We start from the raw sequence: 21,493 nt of genomic DNA, 5'->3' as shown, positions 1-21,493 counted from the left end.
AAGTTAAGCCCCAAGCACAAAGGGGAAATCAAAATCTGCAATAACAGCTGAAATGTATGTTAGACACAGTAGAAATAAACAGAAGTATAAAAGGACAACAGTACCTCAGACACTCACAAAACAAAAAAAAGCTATAGCAGGGATACAGAAGGAAGGGAAAAGGCAAGCTGTGGGGGAAAGGGTAAAGAGAAAAGTGGTGGAAGGCGTCGTGTGCACAGGAAATTTCGATCTCCGCTTTAATTTACCCTGGTCCTGTCGCATAGATCATTTTTTGGAGATAATCGCTGATAATCGCTGATAATCAGGTCTCTTTGTCCCATTATATATAGGATAAGTACTATACTGTAACAAAGTGACTACTTTAACAGACAAACTTGCCCTCGTTAAACATAGGGAGTAAAGTACGAGGTCAGCAGTTTGAGAGACACAGCAATACCTTTACAGGCACAGGCCGTAGATTTCTAACATTACATTCGTTCAAGTTCACGCAGACGCTTCTGTGCCCCATTAAAGATGTCATTCAAATGTGGCGTTTGAAGACTTGCATCTTGAAACAAATTCGTCACCTTCAGACATGATGAAGATTGCTGAATTATCATCGCCTCAACCGCAATGCATCGTATGATTAGGAGACGTATATACTTGCTCTGATTCAAAGCAACGATTATTAGTACCTACTTTAATAGAAAACGCAAGCAATCAATGACACAAAAAAAGGACAACATGAACCTCAGGCATCATCCCACCTCCCCTGCTCGCAGTATGGGTGGTGCAGAATGTCCATCTGCCATTTTCCTCCGCCTTTCCCCAACTTTCCAGATGACATCCTTAAGCTCCTGAACCACCTCTCCTCCGGGCCCCCACCTTTCCATCCGCGAAGAATTATTATTACTAGTACCGTCATTTTCCTCCAATAACGGCAATTTGATTCCAAGATCACTCAACCTCTTCCCGCTCTCCCTAGCCTTCTTCACCATCTGTATCCGTTCCTCCCTCGACAGTTTCGACCGCTCCCGTTTGAACACACCCAGGTTCCCAGAGTCACCTTCGTACACTTGTTCTACCCCAGGAGGAGGTAGGTGTTCCGTCGTAGCGGTTAACAACAGATGTGACGTGACGTCGTCGATACCGTCTGGAGCGTTGACCACTGTCACGTTAGGTTCAGAATGTAGATGATGATGGTGGTGGTGCTCGATATCCATCGAATCAGGTTTGCCATCTGAATCTTCGCTCCGAACGTCGTGTCCTAGACCTGGGAGATCCGCCTCCTCCCCCTCTTCTTCGTCCGATTGGCCAACCTGGGGCAAACGAACAACGTCAAACAGCCGTTCCCTCCCTCTCTCGCATTCCCTTAGCGCCAACCCAAGCTCACGCCTCAACCTCTCATACGCTTGTAATGCCGGATGCTGATCGCCTCCTTCGAGATCCACGCGATGATCAGAAGAACCCCCTTCCTCCTCCCCATCTCCTTGTTCTTCTGTCGTCGTCGCCACCTCCCTCAACGAAGCCACACATTCCTCCAACTGTTCCCGTGCATCGTTCAACGCACACGAGATAGCATCAACATGTGTCGCAAATCTAGCCACATGGTTTGGCATCGGTGCAAAACCTGTCATCGAAGTCGATAATCGAGAACGAGTCCGACGATGTTTCTGTCGCGGTTTCCCAAATACAATCTTCTCATTCCCTTCCTCTTCCTCTTCCTCCTCCTCCCCAGCCAACTTCAAGTTCCCACGAACAGGAGGAGAAGGCTGCTCATACTCCAACCTTATCCTCTCCACCTCTTCCAATGCTTCCGTCAACCTCGCACTCGCATCCACAAGTGTCGTCGTCATGAGCCCCATCACGCTCCTAACATCTTCCCAATACGCCTCGTCGTCTTTCTCTTCCTGGAACCGGAGAGCAAGTAAATGCGAACATGCGTATCTCTTTGATGCAACCGCAGCTTGAAGTGCGCAATGTAGTGCAGACAAGGACAATGGATGTCGTGGCACGTTATTACTCGTATACCGTGAAGCAGATGCGCCGATTGGGGAAACTGAAGAACGAGGGGAAAATAGAGGTGACCTTAACGGTGATCTGGGTGATTTTATGCCTGGTGTAGCGGTGGTGCTGTAGTTCGGACTGGGTTTGAAACTTCTTCGATGTGAGGGCGTTGTTGGTGTCGGTGGCAGCGGGATATCACCAAGAACTCGTAACCCGCGGAACTTTCGTTTCCTCTGCAACTCCAACGCAGCAAATCCGAATTGACCTTCACTGCTGGCGCTGACGTTGACGTTGCCTTCGTCGTCGTCGTCATCATCGTCAGAGCTGGGAAGACCTGCTTCGTCATCCAGTGGCATGTCTTCCTCCGCGACACCTTCAAGCCCTAAACCGTCTAATGAATTACCGGATGGTGTCACAGGCTCACTGGCACTTTTTGGAGAAGTGGCATGTAATAACGCAGACAGATCCGAACGACGTTTCTCTCTTCGCTTAAGAATTTGCATCGTTGGACTTCCAGCATTGGCTAGTGAGGCGTAAGACCCATTCCAAGTCGCTCGCTTGTCATTTATCGTGCGTAAGTTCGGATGAGATAGAGTCCGTCTTCGGGTGGGTAACGAGAATGGACGTGATGCCGTTGGTGAGGTGAAGGAGAGGAAGGAGCTTTTGCTGGGTAACGGGGAGGGAGGAGCATACATATGGGAGAGTTGTGAGAGTTCGGTTTGCGATGCGAGGGCTGAGAGGAGTTGGCGAACGTTGTCGCATTGATTTTGGGTGGTTAATAATGTGGAATGGAGAGCTACAAGGAGAGATGAACGAGGCGACGTGGGTGTGGTAGAGGCGTATTTCATGCTGAGCGCGGATTTAGCTAGGCGACTGTTTACCTGAGAACTTGTCTACTCACCGTTTCTCATCTTGCTCAAGAGTTGTCATTACTTCCTGGACGACAGAATCCCATACGTTACCCGCAGAGATCAGGTCATTCAATGTATCCAAGGACTAGAAACGCGAGTCAGTCGAGAGTAGAGGTATACTGAAATCAATACCCACGGGTGTCGTAACAGTTGATGTGGTATCCGTTGTAGATATATACAAGAGAAAAGCGCCAAGTGAAAGGCTTGAAAGATAATATCCAGCGCCAAACAAAATGATAAGGAGAGAGATGGCCAGGGAGAATATAAAGTAATGAGAATCAGATATAAGGGAATGTGAGGGTTGAGTGTCTTGCGTTTGTTGGTTCGTCTCTGTACTGGAAGATCTGGAGTGACCGTGCGTGTGTAAATTTCCGGGAATCCCATGCGACGTGGCTCGAGGTGTGTAAGGTGTTGTAAGGGTGGTGGATAGTAATGAAGACGATATCACGTTGTATTTGAACCGTTCCACGAAGGCAGAGAACGACTGCGATGCAAAGGCTGAAGTAACCGACTGTAATGTGGAAGTTGAGAAATCAGTTGGCTATCGAGGAGGAGAACTGACCTCAAAAGAATCGTAAAGGAGCTTCTCAACGGTCTCCACTTCCTCCAGTGATATTTCCAGCTCGTCTTCGAATGTACCCAGCAGTTCCTCAAGTCCACCTGGCATCATACTCGATTTCTCTCCAGCGGCTGCATGAAAGTAAAGAGATAAGCGTCTTCAGGGGATTCCAAGTCACGTACCTCTGAAATACTGTTCCAATGGATGGTCTTCAAATACAGGTTGAGCCATTTGAATGTTGCCGAAACCGTACTAGTAGTTTCTTCAACGTCGTACTGATTGCGGTGGACGGGCTTCTCGGAGAGTTTGGGAAATGTCGTTAAGAGTCGTGTCGTATGAAAAGCCAGTAAGATGATAGTGGAGAGGAAGAAACAGACGAGACAGGGTTGCCCCCGTTAGCGGTTTCCTGGCCAGATGAAACTGAATTATGTAAGCACAGCCGCCAGCAGGCACTCTCGATTCTCCTGATCTGGAGCCCCCACACATGTTGACACAGTTCTTTTTTTTTCCACCATTCGGACAAAGGAGTCGCGTGATCCACTGCCAGTCGTGCTTTGGCAACAAAGATGCTAACAACTAGTCGAATCAACTAGTCGAATCATCAGGGCAGTTGATCAACACGAGGCCCCCAGTCTCCAGAGGAGGAACAGGGAAGACATGGAACAGGAGCGAAAAGCGAGCTATTGTGATTGAGTCAGGACAGACTTTAAACGAAACAAACTTGCAGGCTGGAGATACAACTGGCACGATTTGTCGTTGTCGTGGAAGGTACATTCGATTCGTATTCAAACTACTAGTACAGTTATTTAAATACCAACTTTGATTCCATCAGGTCAAGAAAAGAAGAAGAAAAGGACAGGAACGGAGAAGATATCGCAGTTGTCCTACTCCGCAAACGAGCAGGAAGAAGGCGTAGAGGGCATAGAGGGCATAGACGCATAGATGGCATAGGAGTAAGGGATGAGCATAGAGGCGCAGACGGAGAAGTGAAGAATTTCAAAAGGTATCGCAGGCTTCGGAGAAATCACACGTCGGAACTGGAGGCCCGTTCACTCCAATTCTTGAACTTCACCACCCTGGTTCTCTTCATACGAAAAGTTCCTTCGAACACGTCTGTTCACCTGCGCAGCCTCCCTGGTGATCTCGTCGATATCCTCGTCGACTACTTCACCCTCCTTCACCATCTCGTTCATCGCACCTGGAACCCGTGGAACTGGAGGAATATCGTCGACATTGGTACTAGCCCGGAATCCGGCGAAGGACTTGGAGTGACGAACACGTTTGTCACAATCCATCTGATGAAGCTCGATATAATCCCCCTTGTGATCAACGGCTGTACGACGGCTATGTCCCGTCCTCGTTCCTCGACGCTTAAACACCCACGATTTCCCCGACCTGGTGCGCTGAAGCTCGAGCGGATTCTTCGCCTCTCCAACCTTAGCTGCACCAACGGAACTCTCGACGTCCTTAGCAGCCCGGCGAAACGAAAACGACTTCTTTCTTCCGGATTCCACGACGGACTTCTGACTACCATCACGATCTAAAATCCCAGCGTTCTCCTTCCTCCCACTGAAGAGCAACGAAAACCTCTCCTTCAGCCTTCTCCCACCCTTCCACCCGCCGCTTTGCTTGTAATCCCTCTCCTTCTCCTGCTCGGTCAATACCTCAAGCTTAGTTTGATACAGCAAATCCGGTGTTGAGCGAGAAAACTTCTTCCCTTTCTCCGACTGCCTCAACATCGGTGGTGTCGCTTCCGGATTACGAACGGCTCGGAAAGTGCTGATGGTCGTACGAGTTGTAATCACCGAGACGGAATCTGCATCGTATCTGCCAGGGCCTGGATATCCACGAGAGCTGCGGCGGGACCTCGAAGAGTCGAAACGACGAGAACCGCGTGCGAGGTAGGGTGGAGGAGCGGGAAGCGGGGAAGGAGGGGGAGAACCGTCTTTGTACTGGCGTCCTTCGATATCGTTCACGGCCTCGCCAAGAGTAGAGAAATTGAGGAGGTGGTTCTGCATCTGGTCGTCGTTGCCGATGAAGGAAGTTGGACGAGAGCGGACGTAGCAGCCTCGAATGGAAGAGGTGGGGGAAAGGCAACGTTGGAGGACGAGAATTTCTCGGTGGGGATCGAAGAGGTCGTGGAGGGTTTCAACGGAGTTGTTGGTAGGAGGCATGCGTGGCGATGTTGACTCTGGGCGAGGCTGTGAGCTCCTTGATGAACTCGGAAAGGGTGGGATCACTGACCTGTTTACGCAGGGATGGTGGAGAGGGTGCCTAGGCGAGGGAGGTAAACCCAACCTGCCGCCTTTTATGATCCCCCCAAACCCTGGGAAGTTATGGGCCACAACCCAGCGGCCACAGTCATTGTATCTCGAAAGTCTATTATCCTGTCTGACCTTGCGGAGTTATGTGGTCAAAGCAGAGTGGCCTGGTTTCTTTTACTCGCCTATTTTGGTCAAGTTCACGGTACGTTTTTCCCCTTTTGTTCTGTCTTCATTTGCTTAACTCGTGGAGGAATTGAAGTTTTCTATGGATCAATTCTGTTCAAACCTTGACATAAACAATCAACTTGATTTCGCTTAAACATAAGATGATTCGGAATCACCAGGAGGGAAGGATATGGTCCTGGACGATGTGCGGGTCACTTATATATGTTATGGTGTACCTCCTGCCCTTTGCATTGTTGTCCATCTCGATACAGAACTCTAGATAAACCAATTCTGAACCTCCTTCGACATTCGATGCTCGCTCCGATGATTTTCTCACTATCAAGGCATGTGGCATCCGCTCCGTCGAACATTCCTGCGGAAACACCAGTCTCGGTGACTGCCTTCAGAGTATCGTTATCGTTTCCTGGAATTTCTTCTGTTCTATGTCCTTCTCCAGTTATCGAACAATATGATTCAAACAGTCGTACTACTTTGCGACTAAAGGAGGGTTCTTCGAAGTACTCCAACCTCAGTAACTCGGTTGCTTAACTGCGAGGAACGGGCTCTCCTACGTCTCAGAGTTCGAATGTGCATACATGCACGTCGAAGGTCGTCAGGCTGCTTTCAATAAATAATTATAGACCTATCAACTTGCTGAAAATAGATTCAGACTTCAGACTCTGCTCCTCGTTGGAGATTCCTCCGGGTGATTCATTTCGAGTTTTTTCGCTCGACGTATTAAGCAGAGAAAATCTAAATAGCATCAACGGTGTACATTGCTTCTGAGCACCTCAGGCAATCCCTCCAATCTTCAACATGTGGCATATGCCTTGGCAAACTTTGATCATTGACAATATGTAAAAAAAAATAAACCTTGCACAAGTCCTACCACTTACTCACCCGGCTCATCCACCGCTCCAGTGAATGCGTAGTTGAGTAGACATGTGACTCTTGAGTGGATTGCAATCTATCAGTGAATTTACAAGGGCTCGACTCAGTGGCCCTTTAAGCTTTACCCGCAGGACCCTTCGACCAAAAAGGAGGCAGGAAGGTAGTACTGGACCTGTACTACCGAAACATTTCTGAGTCTAATTCGAGAAACTCTGGGAAAATGTATGTACTTAGATGACTTCAAAAGATTATCGCTCCCCGCGGTCATATTTCACACAACTGACGAAAAATTAACTTGAAGCCTTCCTTCTGTAAATCTTTCAAACTGTCTAAAGATGGTGAATGAAGCGGCAAAGATGTTCGATAATCCTTCCCCCAGTCGTCCCTCCCAAACGAAAAATGGGCTTCGTTAACACGTGTTGACGGCGAGTGACAACGCGAGCGTATCATCCTTACTAGTGTAGGATGTTCCAATTCGGAGAAACCTTCAGTTGTGGAATACTTCAGCTCGATTGTCCTCAGAAAGGGTAGTAAAACCTCGTCCCGGGCCTTCCCTTCCAGTACGAGATGCGAAATGACGAAATGCTGAAGTGAAGAGAAACCGTATAGACAGAGATGGCGCACTGCGTGTGCAGCTCGGAGAAGATCGATAATGTCGCTTGGTTGAACTGGGCAACCCGAAAGTTCAAGCTTCTGGAGTGCACAGTCCGAAGAACGCAGCGCCGCTGCGAAGGAGTGGTAAGGAGCTGTCATGGTCTGTTGTTCGGTAGTAATAGAGAGACCTTCGAGAGCAGGGAGGTTGAACAAACGAAACTCGTCGAACATCTGTTCTTCTTCAAGAATGTCACTGGATTGACATGCAGCGATCCAAATAGTTAGCGTGCGTAGTTTGGGAAAGGAAAATACCTCTCCACCCTGCCATTGAAAACGTGAATTATTCAGGTACCCACGGATCCCAGTAATCAGTTCAAGGCGGAGTGAATTCAAGTTTGGAGAGTGTCGTATGACGGAGAAATGGTAGTCGTACGTAACGCGGCATGATCCTTCGTATGTTGTTAGCTGCGTGCATGGGAGTTTCGGATGACCGTCTTTGTCGCAAAACGTTATAAAGTCCCGGCTGATTAATTCGGATAAATGGGGAGCTTGGTGGAATGTATCGTAGGTGGGCATGTCCATCTCGAAAGAGCCTTGATCCATATACGAGTCTTCCTCACCGTCTGCTAGCATGGTAACGCGTCGAAGCGAGTTCAACCGATTGCCAACACCAGCAGTATTCAACATCTCCCACAACGAGTAGGTGCTATTGATGACTTCGATACTCTTCCAACGGGATGAATGTTCCATCAGCAGCCGAAAGAGTAAGCTATTTTCGTTGTGGTTGCATATTCGGTGTGTTTGAATAAGAAAGGATATGGTATGTGTCCCTGAGCGGTCGAGCCAGGTTTTGAGAGCTGTCTGTTGCCCACTTCGACCAAGGTTTACGGTACCCAGCATAAAATGACACCAGAGGTCGGAAGATGAGATTGCAACTATTCTCCATCGACTACAAACTCTGCTGATAGACCAAGGGCCTTTCTCGTAGTCGAAAACATCTGGCCATCTTCGCCCATCTGATATGTCAGCCTCAGATCGAACCCTGTTGTTCACGGGCTGAAGTATGGCTAGAGAGAAGATTTGGTGGAGGAGTTCGGCCGGAAGTCTTTCTAACGCGGGTAGTGTTGAATCCATCGAATATGATGTTGGTAGTGGACTAAGTTAGCTGGACCTAGTCGAAGGCTCCGATTCCCGAAGCACAGCACGTGCACCGTCCTTCTGGCGGGATCACCTTTCTAGGCCCAAAAGTTGAATTTGCTGGCGCTTTCGCTTTCTGGCGGCAGATAGCTGTTCTTGCCATCGAGAGCTCAGACCATCAAACCAAGAAATTTCGAAAGGCATCGATTTTGCCTTACGTATACGAATTTTCATTTCTTTGGTCCGGAATGTTCCAAATTTAGGCACCACTTTCCACTCTTGTTGTAACTGGAAGCCATTCCGAACTGATACAATGTTTATAGAGCAAGTTACTACTAGGGATGAGCAGAGGCGGGCGATTTCAGGAAAACGCGATCATTTCAACTCCCATCGGCCTAATATGGTAGTGAGACATGCGTCCATGTCCTTCTCTTCCTGACCAACTCACTAGCTTCAAAATCGTCATGGGGATCCATTATGTTGGTGAGACGAGATAACTTGCATACAGATAATGACACTTGGACCGGGACCAACGTGAGTTCACAGTGTTGATAAAAGAATGTAAGTGCGGTACAACGTAGGGGAACGTACAAACGAATGTACAAAAAAAAATGCTTTGGAAACAAAAACAAACAGTGATGTGTGAATATTAAAGCTCCAAACTGTGAATTGGTATCTCAATGCAACCCGAGTTTCTTTTTGGCTTCTCATACGGCATGGGGACTTCCATCAGACTCTGAAAATTTTGCGCTCTTCCCGGTGGGACTTGTATCATATTCACCGATCGCGCCTGTATCCTGTTTCCATGTGTCGTCGTTGAATCTCACAGACAGTGGGAAATCAATGGAACAGGAACTCACGTGGCAAGTAGATTTTTCAATCCTAATGGCAATGTCCCGAGTGTGGGTCTCTTGGGGCTAAGAAGAAGAAAAAACAGAATGTTACGATGGATACGACGTGAAGTTAGAGTAAAAAGACCCACAGCCCGCGATCTACCGTTGGAACTCGTTTGTGAGAATTTTCCCAAAGAGATGGTTTCGTGCTCGGTTGAAACCGCGCTGCCTTTAATGTATTCTCGCGAATTCAGGGTTACGAGAATCGAGTTCGTGTAGACTTGGGTGTCAAGGCAAGGTTAAATCAGTGTTAGGAGACCTCGAAAACAACGAGTGCCACATGCTTACATCGATCTCGGATCAGGAAGAACCCCATGTAGACGAAGGTCTCAGGCATGGTGTTGAGCTACGGCATTTGCGAGTTCGCGGAATTAACAGTGACAAACCGAGTTAGACTCACAGTGATGACATCGGCAATTGAGAGGACAGTAGTCACTATCCCAGTATTGAAGGTGAAGATAATCTATAGAACGCCACATCTGAGTCCTGCTTCTCGAATGTCAAAGACCACCTACCATTCGGTTGATAATGTCCGTACTTTTTCGGAATCCGGTCTTCTTACCCTGGAGACACCATATCATCGCGACGGTGATAGCTAGATCGGTCACGGCACTCATGACATTGAGAGCAGTCGCCCAATCTTGTTGACGAATGAGTTCTCCCAACGAGGAATACCCAAGAGTCACGATAGCATAGCCTACATATTAGGTTAATCATGTCAGCGACCGAATTGGGGCCCGAATCCAATGTGTCGGACGTACCCCATAATAAAGCTAATAGTTCCCCATTCACATTTAGTCAACGTAGTCATGGAATGAGAATGGCAGTCATACCGAGGGAGACGAACGAAAGCAGAGACTAAGAGGGAAGAGAGATAGATGAGCGGTACGGTGTAACCAATCATCGGCGGAATGACTTACCACTATCCCCGCGATGTAGTAGTTATTATTGCTCACTTCATTGAAAACGTCAATCACCAGTTAGTCATCGCAAGCGTGCAAGCGAAAAGGTCAACTCACGGCGGAAGATGCGGTAGATATAGAACTGTTGCACTGCGAATCCAATTGCTCCAGCGAAGAACAACTCGATCAGGATAGTTTTAACCATGTGCGTCATTGCTGCCGGATCTCCATGCACTACAAAACTCGTAGATTAGCCCCTCGTAGAAGTTGGATGCTGAGATGAGAACGTACTCGAGACAGCGTACTTGTAGACCGCCTCTGATCACGACCAACATTATCTCAGCCTCAATACCTCCAGACGCATAAGATTTTTCGCACCACAGATCATGGCCTCCTGTACAGTATCGGCCACCATTATGAAGGCAATCTAACGAAGTAGTCAGCATGAAGGGCGGGCGAACGAACGAACGGGGCTCAACAACGCACAAGTAGACGAGTACCTATCGGGTCTCTGCTGTTGTATTTGCGGAAGTAAAACCATCCTTGTAGTGATCCAGCTTGAAGTCACTGGTCAGTCAAATCGCGTTGTATCATGTCATCAGAGATGTGCTTACCACCCCAGAGGCTTCAGAGCGCGCGAGGGAAAAGAATCAGAAACGTCTTGCACGAAGGTGATGCACGTGTTTGACTTACGCAGCGGTGATTATCGCGACATTGAACAGAAGACCGAGGCTGAAAATAATAGCTTTCAGTAATGTTGTGAAGGCATCGAAGAGTGAGCCTCACGTATTGTCAATCGTCGTTGCGGGGCCCACCATAGCAGCAGATTGGGCAGCGTAGGAGTAAAGGGAGAGGACCGAGGGGGTACTTATGTAGAGGCGACAGGATCCCGAAGTTCTTTTTTATGGTATCCGCGATTAAGTTCACAGATCCAAAGGAGTAAATGCGGCATCTGCCATATGGCAACTCAACATCCAGAATATCCCGATATCCCGACTGGTAAAGTATCCGAACATACTCTGGGAATGGATCCGGGTGTGCTTGATCTTGATCCAATCAGGCCCCTCTTCAACGAGAAAAAACACCATCCACCGTTTTGCAACAGGGGTGCTTACATGTGTCCGCTGTCCAGCCCAGGTTACGCTTGGAACGGGAAGGGAAGTTCTGCGCTGGGGTACAGAACTTTGACAGGGCTTTGGTCACGGTCTAATGAGTTACTGTCGAGGAACGGGGGTGTCGGAACAACCTATAGGCATTCAGAGTAGAAGAACTGATTGTCAAGAAGCCCAAATCAGAAAATTTATCATGATGTCTTCTGCCCACGTCAAGTTCGACCGAGATGAGCGAAAAAAGCGAGTATTCTGTGTTCGGGACGACTAACGACTGCGTTATTTGGAAGGAGCGCACCACTGTTTCGTCGTGGTGAAAAATGTTCTTGGGAAGATGTGGTAACGGCCCTGGAAAAGAGAATGAATATGAATATGAAAGCCAAATATGTTCTGCTCCGAGTTGCTCCGGCGGACGCAGCAGAAACCACGTGAGTCATCACCTACTTTTGGAAGTCTGAAGTCACATGCTTCGCTCTCCGGTCGAACGAGGTCAGAACGATCATTATACATATCTTGAGGGTTTTCGTGCTTCAAGGTTTATTCTACGATGATGATAGGGCGCCGTTTCTGCTATTTTAAGAGACATAACGCCACTTACTGAATTCTTGTCAAGGTTACCAAATGTGGTCAGATTCTGATAGAGAACAATATTACCATATCGGCAGAGGGAATCTTTGGTCGATAAGCGCTTAAGCGCTGGCTTTCAAGTACGGATAGGACGGAATAAATGCTGAAATAAGACGATCCCAATTTTTGGCTTTATATTATCGTACAAACTTCATATCCGGCGGGCCTTGATTTAATTGATTTCTGGCAAAATCTTGCTAACACATCAACTCACCGGCAAGAAGGTCAGATGATGCACGGGGATGCCGGGCCGGCTATTATCATGGCATATATACAGTGTTGATACAGTGGGTTGCCAGGGGATTTCTCCAGCACCCCATCATGTTCCTCCAACTTCTCCTTGTAGGTGTCAGTACCTACATCGTCTTTCGTTTCTTGTCTTCAAAAAAACAACAACCGCTCCCACCCGGTCCACCCGGTCTTCCTGTTCTACGAAACCTATTGGATATACCCACATCTTTCGAATGGGAGACCTACGGTAAATGGGCCGACCAGTATGGACCTATCGTTTCTGCTTCTGCCTTTGGTGCTACCATCGTCGTAGTGAACCAGTACAAGGCCGCGATGAAGCTTCTCGCCGACAACCAGAAGGGTGCTATGTATTCGTCTCGACCGTGGTTTGCAATGGCCGATTTAATGGGATGGGAGAAGGCTATGGCTTTCACTCCTTACGGACCTCGATTCCGAAAATACAGACAAGTCTTCCACGAAGAACTCGGTAACCCGAAGGCCCTTCGGAATTATTGGCCGCAGGAGATTTCTCATGCTCGTCACTTCGTTCAGCTTTGTGTTGATTCCCCGGACCGTCTCGTCGACAATACATTCCAGTACGTCTCAGCCGTCGAATGTGTTCTAGAATGAAGGTCTAATATTGCGTATTTGCAGACATGCAGGTGCTATCGTTCTCCGCGTCGCGTACGGCTACACTGCAAAGGACTACGACGATCCATTTGTCAATGCGGGAAACACAGCCATGGATTCCTTCAACAAGGGGTGTACTCCGGGTGCTTACTTGGTGAACAACCTCCCAATGCGTGGGTTCCGCCCAAAATAGCTTGTTGATCATCACTGATATGTCATTCTCTCGTAGTGCGGCATATCCCAGAATGGGTACCAGGAGCAGGATTCCAGAAACAAGCTCGCTTGTGGCGACCTTTGTTCGGGCTTATGGTTGACGCCCCTTTCAATTTCGTAAAGAAGGAACTGGTAAGTATCGCGGGATTTCACATGTCATTATCGCGGAGAACACTCATTTCTTGCAGTCGGCAGGAATGGCAGAGGACTCCTTTACCGCCAGGTGGTTGAAGAAGGGACTTTCAGAAGAGGATGAGGATGTTCTCAGATATGCATCTGGCTCCATGTTCGGAGGTGGGTTTCCAAAATCATTCCTGTTAGAATACGTCTCAGATCTTTCAACGATTTTAGGTGGAGGTGAAACGGTAAGCGGGGATCATTCAGTTTTCGTGGGCTTTCCTCAACCTTGTCGTTCCAGACTGCCATAACGGTTCACATGTTCTTCATCGCTATGACACGGTTCCCCGAAATTCAGAAAAAAGCTAGGAAAGAGATTGACACGATTACCGGTGGCCATCGTCTACCGACGTTTGAGGACCGAGACAGTCTTCCCTATCTTGAAGCACTTACGAAGGAAGTTATGCGATTCCACCCCGCCGTGCCAAATGGTGAGCGACACGCTGTAATTCAGGGAAATTTTCCCCAGAGTCGCTGATATGGATTTCTTGAAAACCAGGTCTCCCGCACTGTACAACGGAAGACGACGTGTTTGAGGGGCATTTCATTCCAAAAGGCAGTATAATCATTACGAACATCTGGCAAGTGTATTCTGCATCAGCGGTGAACGAATCATGCGTTCCCAACTTTAGTTTAATTCTTTCTCAATGTCTAGGAAAATGCTCCGCGATGCCGACGTGTATCGGGATCCAGAGACCTTCAATCCAGACCGTTTCTTGGGTGAAAACCCAGAGCAAAATCCTCGTGATGCTCTTTTTGGATTTGGAAGACGGTAAGTGGTTTCGACTTCTGGACATTGGTGTTGAACGCAAAAGGAACTGAACCTTCCCGTAACAGCGTCTGCCCTGGTCGTCTCCTCGCCGATGCCTCTGTATTCATTACTCTAGCGACGTGCCTCGCTGCCCTGGACATCTCTCCCATAATCGAGAACGGCAAACCTGTTCTTCCCGAAATCAAAGGTGAAGGAGGTGCCGTCAAGTGAGTGCCTTGCTACTTTGACCATCACCGTCCTGCGCGGGATCTAATTTTTTGTTAACTTCCCAGCCGTTTGAAACCCTTCAAATGTAAAATAACCCCAAGATTCGATCCTCAGACACTGGAGACTTTGATGAAGGAGCATTAAATTACAGTAACGCATCTTATGACTTTCCCCCTGCTCATCTGCTCCCATTGTGTACATTATACAAATATACCACTACTGTATTTCCCAAACAATGGCTCAAAAAGCACGCTCTAGTGTAGACATGCTCTCCAACGGAAAGAAAACTGAACTCGGGTTCAGAGGTGTACTGAATTGTAATTCATCTAACACATTTGGAGTACAAGTCCGCTACGAATGCATTCGTTACTATGTATGTTCGCCCTAGTTCCTTCATGGACCTTTAAGGCGGCAGGTCTTTGAGCCCTCCCGAATCAAGGAACTACATATTTAGACAAGGCGCTGTCATAAGTTCGGAAGGTCATCGGTAAAAATTGATATGTTTCTGGGAAAAGACATCAGAAAACACGGCAAATAAAAAAAAGTATTGATTCTCACCCTGGGGCACTATGAATTGAAGGAAAGAGGCCAGATTGTCGCGGGTAGCATTGATGCTTTGAAATCGAGCTTTGCCATTCTTGTTGAAGATGACCCGTAACCTGAGAAACGTCGGTAGTCAGGGTTGTCAAAAGCTGAAGACCGGACTGTCGCGTTCATCAATGTAACTGTATCCGGATGAAAGGACAAGATGTTATTTCTGATATACATACTCGGAAATTGGAGTCTAGAATCGGGCTTCGCGGGGAGCATATGAGGATCTGCAGGTTTTTTACTACAAAAATCCATCGCCACATAGGAGGGCATCAGCGGCGTGGTTAGCATCTAAAGGCTTCTGAGAACATCGGAATCCGGGCCTCGTTATTAAAGTACTGCCTATCAGTGGTAACCGTTCGGTGCCGCTCGCATTCAACTGGAAACTACACGAAGTAGTTATCTACGAGCGGCGGCCATTTGTGGTGTCAAGACCTCGGTTTTCTGTCACCGCCGACGCCACTCTTCGTGACAACGGTTTCGCGGGTGGCACCTTAGTAATCAGTGAGCAACTGTGGGTTGGTATCTTAGGATGAATATGCGCACCGTGGGTGTTCGCTGCAAACGACAGTAGTTTAAGAGCTGGAAGATCGGTTATCGTTTTTCACCCTCGACAGCCGTTGAAGGGCTGCAGTCAAGACCGACGAGGAGGTTGGTCTACAAGGTAATACAGAGAGAGCTAAGAGCTGCGGCAGCCGCCGCCCATCTGCAACACTGGAGACCAGGGCAGGGTTCTACGCCATGTCACGGACGACTGTGACGGCAGCAAGGGTAATGAGGGCCTGACGCTGAGAGAGCGAAGATCCTTTTGTGAGCCGCGGTCGTTCCTAAATTGTGACAGGCGTGAAAACGGAACATCTGGAGGTGGCCATCGCGGTGACGCAGGCATGCGACCCTTTCCCAGTAGTTCGTTGCCTTCCTTCCAGTAAGAGTGTATTCGTGTGATCCCCATGACGATGGAGGCTAATCGCATTCGACTGCTGAGAGAAAGTTATTGAGGAATCAGGATTATTATTCAACGCGCAAAGAATTCGAATGGATCCATTTGTTAGTGACCAACTACCTTCTCTTGCCTATCCTAGGGATCATAGTTCTATTTCGCTGACCACTTCGATATTCCTCGGAGTCGTAGGCATTTGAGCCTAGTAGCTGAGGTAGACCAGATTTGATTAAGCGATGACAAGTATAAGCAGAATTTGTGCAACCCACCAGCGCAATTCCACCCACTTTCAATGTACAAGAAACATGGAATTCGGTTCGTCTTGAAGCTGGAATCCTCGGGATTGGCTGATGAAAAACAGGAATATGAATTGACGATGGTGGTTCGACGAGCGTCGTATACGCAATTTGCACGTGCCTTTTACTAAGTGCTTCTTACCCTTTCTTACCACCATGATCCCCAGCGACCATGTCTAATGTCGATACTCGAAGCTCAGATGAGCTCCGACGAGCCAAATGAGCAGCTCTCAAATCCACATGTGGCAGCAAAGGACTGACACACCGGGGTGGTACAATACCAAGATGTCAACCAGCCTATACATCTGAATATCTTACCGATGCCAGGACCATAATTCTCAGACACCGCACGACTTGGTCGGTGTAATGGGCCAGAGTTTATAATTTTGCACGCGTTTGAGTTCAGTCTGGCTGTAACAAAGGTAGACTACACGAGATCCAGTCCTCCGAGTCATTCGACAATAACTTAATCTTATCTCAGATTGGATTAATATATTGAGGCTTCCAACAGGACCTTGACCCGGCAACATATCGGAGATACAGTACCTGGCGCCTCATACTGGTTGGAAAGGACGTTTAATGATTTATGCTGACGAAAGCAAAAATTGTAGGAATCTCAAGAGAAGAACCGGATAGGCTCAAGCGGCGAAAAGTTGGCGATCCCGACCAGCTCACTGAAAACAATTTCTTCATTTTTTGGCGACCAAATGGGTCGACGAAACAGGATTCACCCTCGAAGTGTCAGGGCTTCGTGCTTTACTTTGTGTCCCGCCCACGTCAACATACATTCTCACCGTCATCCACTACATCATGAAGGCAGGCAAACTGGTCTTGTAAGCCTTGTCTGCGGTAAGGGTTGGATTTTGGAACGTGAGGGCTGCAGTTTTCTCAGATCACCATAGTTCCCGCGTTTACTCCCATGCAATGGCCTCACGCTGCGCATGCACGCTTCTATCCTGCATGCAACAATAAAACCTCCACCGTTCAACAAAGCTTCTTTCACATTTCTGGCCGGTCAACTTCCACATTTGACTTTTCACTCCCAGTCGATAATGACACCTGATAGAAGTAGGACCAGTGCTCCAGAACTTGCGGTATGGGTCTATATAAGTCGGGTCCTTCAACTGATCGTGCACATTGTACCTCCACAATGCCTGCAATCGGAATAGGACTCAAGCTCAAAACACTCGCGGTCGCAGCACTTCTTACCCAGGTAGTAAACACTGCCGGTGATGCGAAATCGATCACAATATCTACCACCTCAGGTCGATTGAACGGTCTGGTGCAGGATGGAGGTGCGCAATAAAGGTTTCACGTACACGGTTGCAGGTTTACTGACTCAAAACCAGTGATGACATTCAAGGGAATAGTAAGCCTGCATAATCCGCTCCGCCTATTCGGGATATTCAGCAACCGGTTTCTAGCGTTATGGCCAGCCGCCAACTGGAATCAGGCGATGGGAACCCCCACTTCCATTTTTATCCTCAGCAACACATGATGCGACGAAATTGGGACCCTCTTGCATCCAGCAGTTTGCGTTTGCGACTGCAAATCTGTCGAGGGCGCTCTTTAATAATCCTCCGCCACCTGAAAGCGAAGATTGCCTATTGCTGTGAGAAAGTCATTTCCTCGAGGTAGATCTGTCTGAGCGGAGGTCATTTCATTCAAATAGGAACGTGTGGGCACCTTCAGGCTCTACGTCCACCAAAAGGCCGGTTCTCTTCTGGATCCATGGCGGGTTAGTACATCTTCTCGAGCGTTCAGTTGTCATTCAATCCTCACCGTGCCCCCCATAATTCTGCAAGGGGTCTCACGTTTGGGACAGCGTCACTTCCGACCTATGACGGTACCTCCGTAGCCTCCAATCAGAGTGTAGTGGTAGTGACGATTAACTACCGGACCAACGTTTTCGGCTTTCCTTCCTCTCCCGATCTCGCTTTACAAGGCAACAATCTCGGGTTTTTGGACCAGGATCTAGCTCTCGCTTGGGTCCAGCTGAACATTGCTAAGTTCGGAGGAGACCCACGGCAAGTGACTATCATGGTGAATAAGCCTTTTGTTTTCAGCCACACGTTTCAAACGAGGGCTAAAACGCAATTATTCAATTAAACAAGGGACAATCAGCAGGTGGATTATCGGTTTCGACTGCCATATCTCGACATGACGAGGCTCGACCTCCGTTCCGAGCCGCAATAATGCTTTCAGGAAATATCGCAGCACTGAGTCCATTGATTCCAACGGCCTTTAACCAGTTTGCTACCGCTGTGAACTGTACGCAAGCTCCTGGACCACAGAGACTTTCGTGTCTCAAGGCCGTTCCCACTAGTATGATCAGCGCATTCGTGGATGGGCCGACGTCTGGTTCGTTTGGCGCGGCTGTCATTGATAAGTGAGCTGTAGAACATTCAATGGCTACACGAAACGGAATATTCTAACGAAAACTCCACCGGACAGCTTCACAGTCTTCGATCGTCCCATAGATCGTATTGCCGCCAAGAAAACCGCTCGAGTCCCGACTCTTCTCGGTAACACTAAAGATGACGGTTCCCTTTTCGCACTCGAGAGTGGGCCAGTAAACCTTACGCAGTTTTTGGCACTGGATTTCCAGGGAGCGGTTCCGGAACAACTCGTTCGGTCTTTATATCCTGGGTTGAACGATACGGCGATCATTTCGGGTATTATCCGAGATTTTATATTCCAGTGGTAAGTAAACCTTCAAGCTCAGAAATGATACCGGAAAGCTCACTTTATACAGCCCTGCAGGTCTCTGGGCTGCTGCATCGGTTCGATCGGGCATAGCTAATGTGTATCGGTACATATACGGTACGTTGTCCCTCTGCGGAACGTTCCTTTCTCTGATATCTGTTTCGTCTAGGTGCAGTCTTTGCAGACCTCCAGGTCTTCCCCGGAGCCGGTGCCCCACACGCTTCGGAATGTAAGTTCGGGAGGCCTGTTCCCAGTTTCTTGGAACGATACTCAGTGATCGAGATCTCATATAGTACCTGAACTTTTTGGAACGTTCAATCGCACCACTGCAACCGCCGAAGAAGTAACTCTTTCTTCAACCTTCCAAACCACGATCGCCAATTTCGTCAAGCATCCAAACACGTCGCCTGCTCCTGGTTGGTCAAGTTATGCGAATGGAAATGTCGCGAAACTGGCGTTTGCGGATAATGTTGACCTTAATAATGTCGTTCAGCTTGTTAAAAATGGTACTGTGGTAAGTGGAATTTGAACAACTAAAACTTAAGAGTTGCGCTCACATTTATCCTGTCCTTCTGTTCCTAGGATGTGCCTTGCAGTCTTTGGGATGCGATATTAGGTGCACTCTGAACAATGGGCCGAGTGGATATGTAAAACCTCCATGTGTAACCTCTGATACTTTCACGTGTACGACTAGAAACGAAAGAGGTGCAAGATAGGGCGATGCCCTCACATAAAATGAAGTATTAGGAGTTGAATCGTCGTCATTAAGCCCCCGGAAGTTCACTGTTCAGTTCAAGACCACTAAGTGCCGACTACGGTTAGGAAAAGACGTTTGAACGATAGCGATGTAAGCTCTAACTGATGTATTTTGTGGGCGTGTTTTCTATTCTCAAACTGGCAGTTATCGTTTGTTTTTTGACGAAGGAGCACCGAATACACCAAAGTACCTAGGAATATCATACCGGAACAGAGCGATAGTAACTCAATGAGAATTAAACCGCTCACAGACATTGCGAGTAGTCTGCAACATAGGTAAATTGTCATTTTTGCCCTCACAAACTATGAAGCTGGAACTCACAGTCATTCTGGGCCTTGCACGTAAAGCCCGATGCACAGGTTGTACAGCCAGAATACCCGATTCCGCCACATTGTCCCCATTGTGCAACGGAGCTGAGGACGTTGGAATAAATTTGTGCCCTTCGTCAGCGATATGTATTCGTTCCTCTTACCATGATCCTCCTGTAGGCGGAGATTGATTAGTCGTCGTCGAAGGTTGACCAGTCGTAGTGGACGAAGGAGGGGCCGTTCCACCGGTACACTATCATGGTCATCAATAAATCGTCTGAAATTCAAGTTCGAATTCCTGGGGGCTCACCGTGGTCGAAGTCAAGAGCGCAAGCTTCCAAGGAAGCGAATTGTACGACCCAGTGGCTCCATTTGGCAATCCCTGGTACAGATACTGCTGAGGTCCACAATCCGGGAGCGTCATCGTCTGATCAACATTCGTTCGTACGGCCTCTCCGTGACTGATATCAGCGGTCCAAGCATTTCCGTTGAACTGAACGTTGCTCTTCCCAGCAAATGGATCAGATTCAGAAGCGTGAAGCGCTGTCCAAGATCCTGCGATACTGTTCGAAGTCCAAGAACGGAAGTATCGATGTCCAGTACTACCAATACACTCGACGATTAGTAGATACTGGCTTCCAACTTTGTACACATTGGATGCCTCGAACAAATCATTCTTAGCAGCCGACAGAGCAATAACGGGCTGGCCGAAACCGTTAGGGAAGTTGGCGACGGAGGTTTGGGCACGGTAGAGGTGACCGTTGTCGTCTGAGGAGAAGTGGTAGCAGTTGGAGGAGTCGCAGATGACCCACATGTCGACCCAATAGCCTGAACCGATATTCTGGGTGATGATACTTGGTTGGCTGGACCAAAAATGCTTGGGAGATGACCACCCGGAGGGGTTGTTGATATCCGAGTTGGTCGAGTAGGCAGCGTTGCCATCCTGGTAGATGAGGTACCATAGCTTCTGGGTGCTCATGTAGAACACCTGTGGCGCTGCTCGGTAGCCAGAGCCGATGGGAGCCTGGTCGAGGTAGTAAAAGTTGGAGTTCTCTGCTTGGTTGAAGTCTGTGAACGAGAGGTACATCAACTAGATGAGCGAGAAATGTCAATAGACGCTAGCAAAACGCATAATGAGGATATGCTCACGTTGTACCCTGCCTCTACAGCTGTACTCGCAAATACATGGTATTTCCCGTTATAGTAAATGATAGACGGATCCTTCAAAGCCGCGAGTTGCTTGTTGTCGTTCTTGGGGTAGATGAGTGCCTGACTCGACGTCCACTTGAAGCTCAGAGCGTTGGCTGCTCGAGAATCGAGGGTCGCGTTCGTAGCAAGCAGGGAGCCCCAGACGGAGGAGACTATTGCGGAGAGCAGGAACACCAGAGAGCGAAGCATCTTAACTCGAGTAGTCTTGGTGGCTTGGAAAGTATTCTTGATATATCATCTTTGAAGCTAGTGAATCGATCCGACACCCGCAGTCATCCGTAAAAGACCCGAACTTGAGCCAAAAGTCCTGGCAACGTTATTCAAAATACGATCATCAGACACTCGTACTAACTTAACTTGTGCCTCTTTCCATGACAAAAAGACGCACCGTTTTCCGCACGGGAAGGGTCAATTTTCT

General features: G+C 48.2%; 9 protein-coding genes across 10 annotated transcripts; 3 read left to right on the top strand and 6 right to left on the bottom strand.

The window, feature by feature from the left end:
- Nucleotides 1–586: 586 nt before the first annotated feature.
- On the bottom strand, nucleotides 587–3,892 carry E1B28_007984 (uncharacterized protein). The gene is made up of 5 exons (XM_043152767.1): nucleotides 3,639–3,892; nucleotides 3,460–3,587; nucleotides 3,034–3,408; nucleotides 2,888–2,982; nucleotides 587–2,835 (listed from the first exon to the last, which is right to left on the bottom strand). The coding sequence occupies exons 1-5, from the start codon at nucleotides 3,685–3,687 to the stop codon at nucleotides 738–740; spliced, it is 2,745 nt and encodes a 914-aa protein (XP_043010854.1). The 5' UTR covers nucleotides 3,688–3,892; the 3' UTR covers nucleotides 587–737.
- A 613-nt stretch (nucleotides 3,893–4,505) lies between these two features.
- Nucleotides 4,506–5,630, bottom strand: E1B28_007983 (uncharacterized protein; the record flags this gene model as incomplete). The annotated part of the gene is made up of 1 exon (XM_043152766.1): nucleotides 4,506–5,630. The coding sequence occupies one exon, from the start codon at nucleotides 5,628–5,630 to the stop codon at nucleotides 4,506–4,508; it is 1,125 nt and encodes a 374-aa protein (XP_043010853.1).
- Nucleotides 5,631–5,638: 8 nt separating this feature from the next.
- On the top strand, nucleotides 5,639–6,039 carry E1B28_007982 (uncharacterized protein; the record flags this gene model as incomplete). Its single annotated transcript, XM_043152765.1, has 3 exons — nucleotides 5,639–5,659; nucleotides 5,713–5,922; nucleotides 5,980–6,039. The coding sequence occupies 3 exons, from the start codon at nucleotides 5,639–5,641 to the stop codon at nucleotides 6,037–6,039; spliced, it is 291 nt and encodes a 96-aa protein (XP_043010852.1).
- Nucleotides 6,040–6,991: 952 nt separating this feature from the next.
- On the bottom strand, nucleotides 6,992–8,609 carry E1B28_007981 (uncharacterized protein). The gene has a single exon (XM_043152764.1). It carries the CDS (start codon nucleotides 8,502–8,504, stop codon nucleotides 7,041–7,043), a length of 1,464 nt encoding a protein of 487 aa, XP_043010851.1. The 5' UTR covers nucleotides 8,505–8,609; the 3' UTR covers nucleotides 6,992–7,040.
- Nucleotides 8,610–9,029: 420 nt separating this feature from the next.
- Nucleotides 9,030–11,770, bottom strand: E1B28_007980 (uncharacterized protein). The gene is made up of 17 exons (XM_043152763.1): nucleotides 11,418–11,770; nucleotides 11,089–11,348; nucleotides 10,996–11,034; nucleotides 10,917–10,927; nucleotides 10,789–10,859; nucleotides 10,681–10,729; nucleotides 10,594–10,620; nucleotides 10,420–10,536; nucleotides 10,321–10,355; nucleotides 10,234–10,258; nucleotides 10,162–10,173; nucleotides 9,916–10,097; nucleotides 9,801–9,863; nucleotides 9,689–9,746; nucleotides 9,490–9,620; nucleotides 9,368–9,424; nucleotides 9,030–9,304 (listed from the first exon to the last, which is right to left on the bottom strand). The coding sequence occupies exons 2-17, from the start codon at nucleotides 11,118–11,120 to the stop codon at nucleotides 9,215–9,217; spliced, it is 999 nt and encodes a 332-aa protein (XP_043010850.1). The 5' UTR covers nucleotides 11,121–11,348; nucleotides 11,418–11,770; the 3' UTR covers nucleotides 9,030–9,214.
- A 566-nt stretch (nucleotides 11,771–12,336) lies between these two features.
- E1B28_007979 (uncharacterized protein) lies at nucleotides 12,337–14,500 on the top strand. 2 transcript variants are annotated; one of them, XM_043152761.1, is made up of 10 exons: nucleotides 12,337–12,865; nucleotides 12,924–13,072; nucleotides 13,129–13,244; nucleotides 13,301–13,406; nucleotides 13,464–13,477; nucleotides 13,531–13,720; nucleotides 13,789–13,870; nucleotides 13,945–14,061; nucleotides 14,127–14,267; nucleotides 14,334–14,500. In XM_043152761.1, exons 1-10 carry the CDS (start codon nucleotides 12,360–12,362, stop codon nucleotides 14,410–14,412), a joined length of 1,500 nt encoding a protein of 499 aa, XP_043010848.1. In that variant the 5' UTR covers nucleotides 12,337–12,359; the 3' UTR covers nucleotides 14,413–14,500. The 2 variants fall into 2 exon arrangements, with proteins under 2 accessions (XP_043010848.1, XP_043010849.1); XM_043152762.1 differs by having other exon boundaries at nucleotides 13,789–14,061.
- Nucleotides 14,501–14,835: 335 nt separating this feature from the next.
- On the bottom strand, nucleotides 14,836–15,150 carry E1B28_007978 (uncharacterized protein; the record flags this gene model as incomplete). The annotated part of the gene is made up of 1 exon (XM_043152760.1): nucleotides 14,836–15,150. The coding sequence occupies one exon, from the start codon at nucleotides 15,148–15,150 to the stop codon at nucleotides 14,836–14,838; it is 315 nt and encodes a 104-aa protein (XP_043010847.1).
- Nucleotides 15,151–16,229: 1,079 nt separating this feature from the next.
- Nucleotides 16,230–19,556, top strand: E1B28_007977 (uncharacterized protein). Its single transcript, XM_043152759.1, has 13 exons — nucleotides 16,230–16,517; nucleotides 16,577–16,944; nucleotides 16,998–17,390; nucleotides 17,445–17,464; nucleotides 17,520–17,707; nucleotides 17,768–17,833; nucleotides 17,901–18,138; nucleotides 18,210–18,484; nucleotides 18,550–18,798; nucleotides 18,851–18,918; nucleotides 18,971–19,030; nucleotides 19,095–19,315; nucleotides 19,384–19,556. Exons 3-13 carry the CDS (start codon nucleotides 17,192–17,194, stop codon nucleotides 19,426–19,428), a joined length of 1,629 nt encoding a protein of 542 aa, XP_043010846.1. The 5' UTR covers nucleotides 16,230–16,517; nucleotides 16,577–16,944; nucleotides 16,998–17,191; the 3' UTR covers nucleotides 19,429–19,556.
- Nucleotides 19,557–19,674: 118 nt separating this feature from the next.
- E1B28_007976 (uncharacterized protein) lies at nucleotides 19,675–21,360 on the bottom strand. The gene is made up of 5 exons (XM_043152758.1): nucleotides 21,016–21,360; nucleotides 20,177–20,956; nucleotides 20,031–20,119; nucleotides 19,880–19,971; nucleotides 19,675–19,822 (listed from the first exon to the last, which is right to left on the bottom strand). Exons 1-5 carry the CDS (start codon nucleotides 21,262–21,264, stop codon nucleotides 19,803–19,805), a joined length of 1,230 nt encoding a protein of 409 aa, XP_043010845.1. The 5' UTR covers nucleotides 21,265–21,360; the 3' UTR covers nucleotides 19,675–19,802.
- Between the last annotated feature and the right edge of the window lie 133 nt (nucleotides 21,361–21,493).

Source organism: Marasmius oreades, chromosome 4 (genome assembly GCF_018924745.1).
Source record: "Marasmius oreades isolate 03SP1 chromosome 4, whole genome shotgun sequence".
Taxonomy (NCBI): Eukaryota; Fungi; Basidiomycota; class Agaricomycetes; order Agaricales; family Marasmiaceae; genus Marasmius; species Marasmius oreades.
The sequence above is the reverse complement of the archived record's forward strand: the minus strand, read 5'-3'. Positions and strand labels throughout refer to the sequence as shown.

Coding starts and splice junctions, on each gene's coding strand:
- E1B28_007984 (XM_043152767.1), bottom strand. CDS start 3,687: ATGGCTCAACCTGTATTTGAAGACCATCCATTGGAACAGTATTTCAGA. Junction 3,409..3,459: donor TCCTTTACGATTCTTTTGAG/GTCAGTTCTCCT, acceptor TCCACATTACAG/TCGGTTACTTCAGCCTTTGC. Junction 2,836..2,887: donor CTTGAGCAAGATGAGAAACG/GTGAGTAGACAA, acceptor ATCCGCGCTCAG/CATGAAATACGCCTCTACCA.
- E1B28_007977 (XM_043152759.1), top strand. CDS start 17,192: ATGGGTCTATATAAGTCGGGTCCTTCAACTGATCGTGCACATTGTACC. Junction 17,834..17,900: donor CTCTTCTGGATCCATGGCGG/GTTAGTACATCT, acceptor TAATTCTGCAAG/GGGTCTCACGTTTGGGACAG. Junction 18,485..18,549: donor GGCGCGGCTGTCATTGATAA/GTGAGCTGTAGA, acceptor TCCACCGGACAG/CTTCACAGTCTTCGATCGTC.
- E1B28_007980 (XM_043152763.1), bottom strand. CDS start 11,120: ATGGTGGGCCCCGCAACGACGATTGACAATAC. Junction 10,356..10,419: donor TATCTACCGCATCTTCCGCC/GTGAGTTGACCT, acceptor TTTTCAATGAAG/TGAGCAATAATAACTACTAC. Junction 9,747..9,800: donor CAATTGCCGATGTCATCACT/GTGAGTCTAACT, acceptor CAAATGCCGTAG/CTCAACACCATGCCTGAGAC.
- E1B28_007981 (XM_043152764.1), bottom strand. CDS start 8,504: ATGGATTCAACACTACCCGCGTTAGAAAGACTTCCGGCCGAACTCCTC.
- E1B28_007979 (XM_043152761.1), top strand. CDS start 12,360: ATGTTCCTCCAACTTCTCCTTGTAGGTGTCAGTACCTACATCGTCTTT. Junction 13,245..13,300: donor ATTTCGTAAAGAAGGAACTG/GTAAGTATCGCG, acceptor CATTTCTTGCAG/TCGGCAGGAATGGCAGAGGA. Junction 14,062..14,126: donor CTTTTTGGATTTGGAAGACG/GTAAGTGGTTTC, acceptor TTCCCGTAACAG/CGTCTGCCCTGGTCGTCTCC.
- E1B28_007976 (XM_043152758.1), bottom strand. CDS start 21,264: ATGCTTCGCTCTCTGGTGTTCCTGCTCTCCGCAATAGTCTCCTCCGTC. Junction 20,957..21,015: donor CTGTAGAGGCAGGGTACAAC/GTGAGCATATCC, acceptor TCGCTCATCTAG/TTGATGTACCTCTCGTTCAC. Junction 20,120..20,176: donor CGCTCTTGACTTCGACCACG/GTGAGCCCCCAG, acceptor TGACCATGATAG/TGTACCGGTGGAACGGCCCC.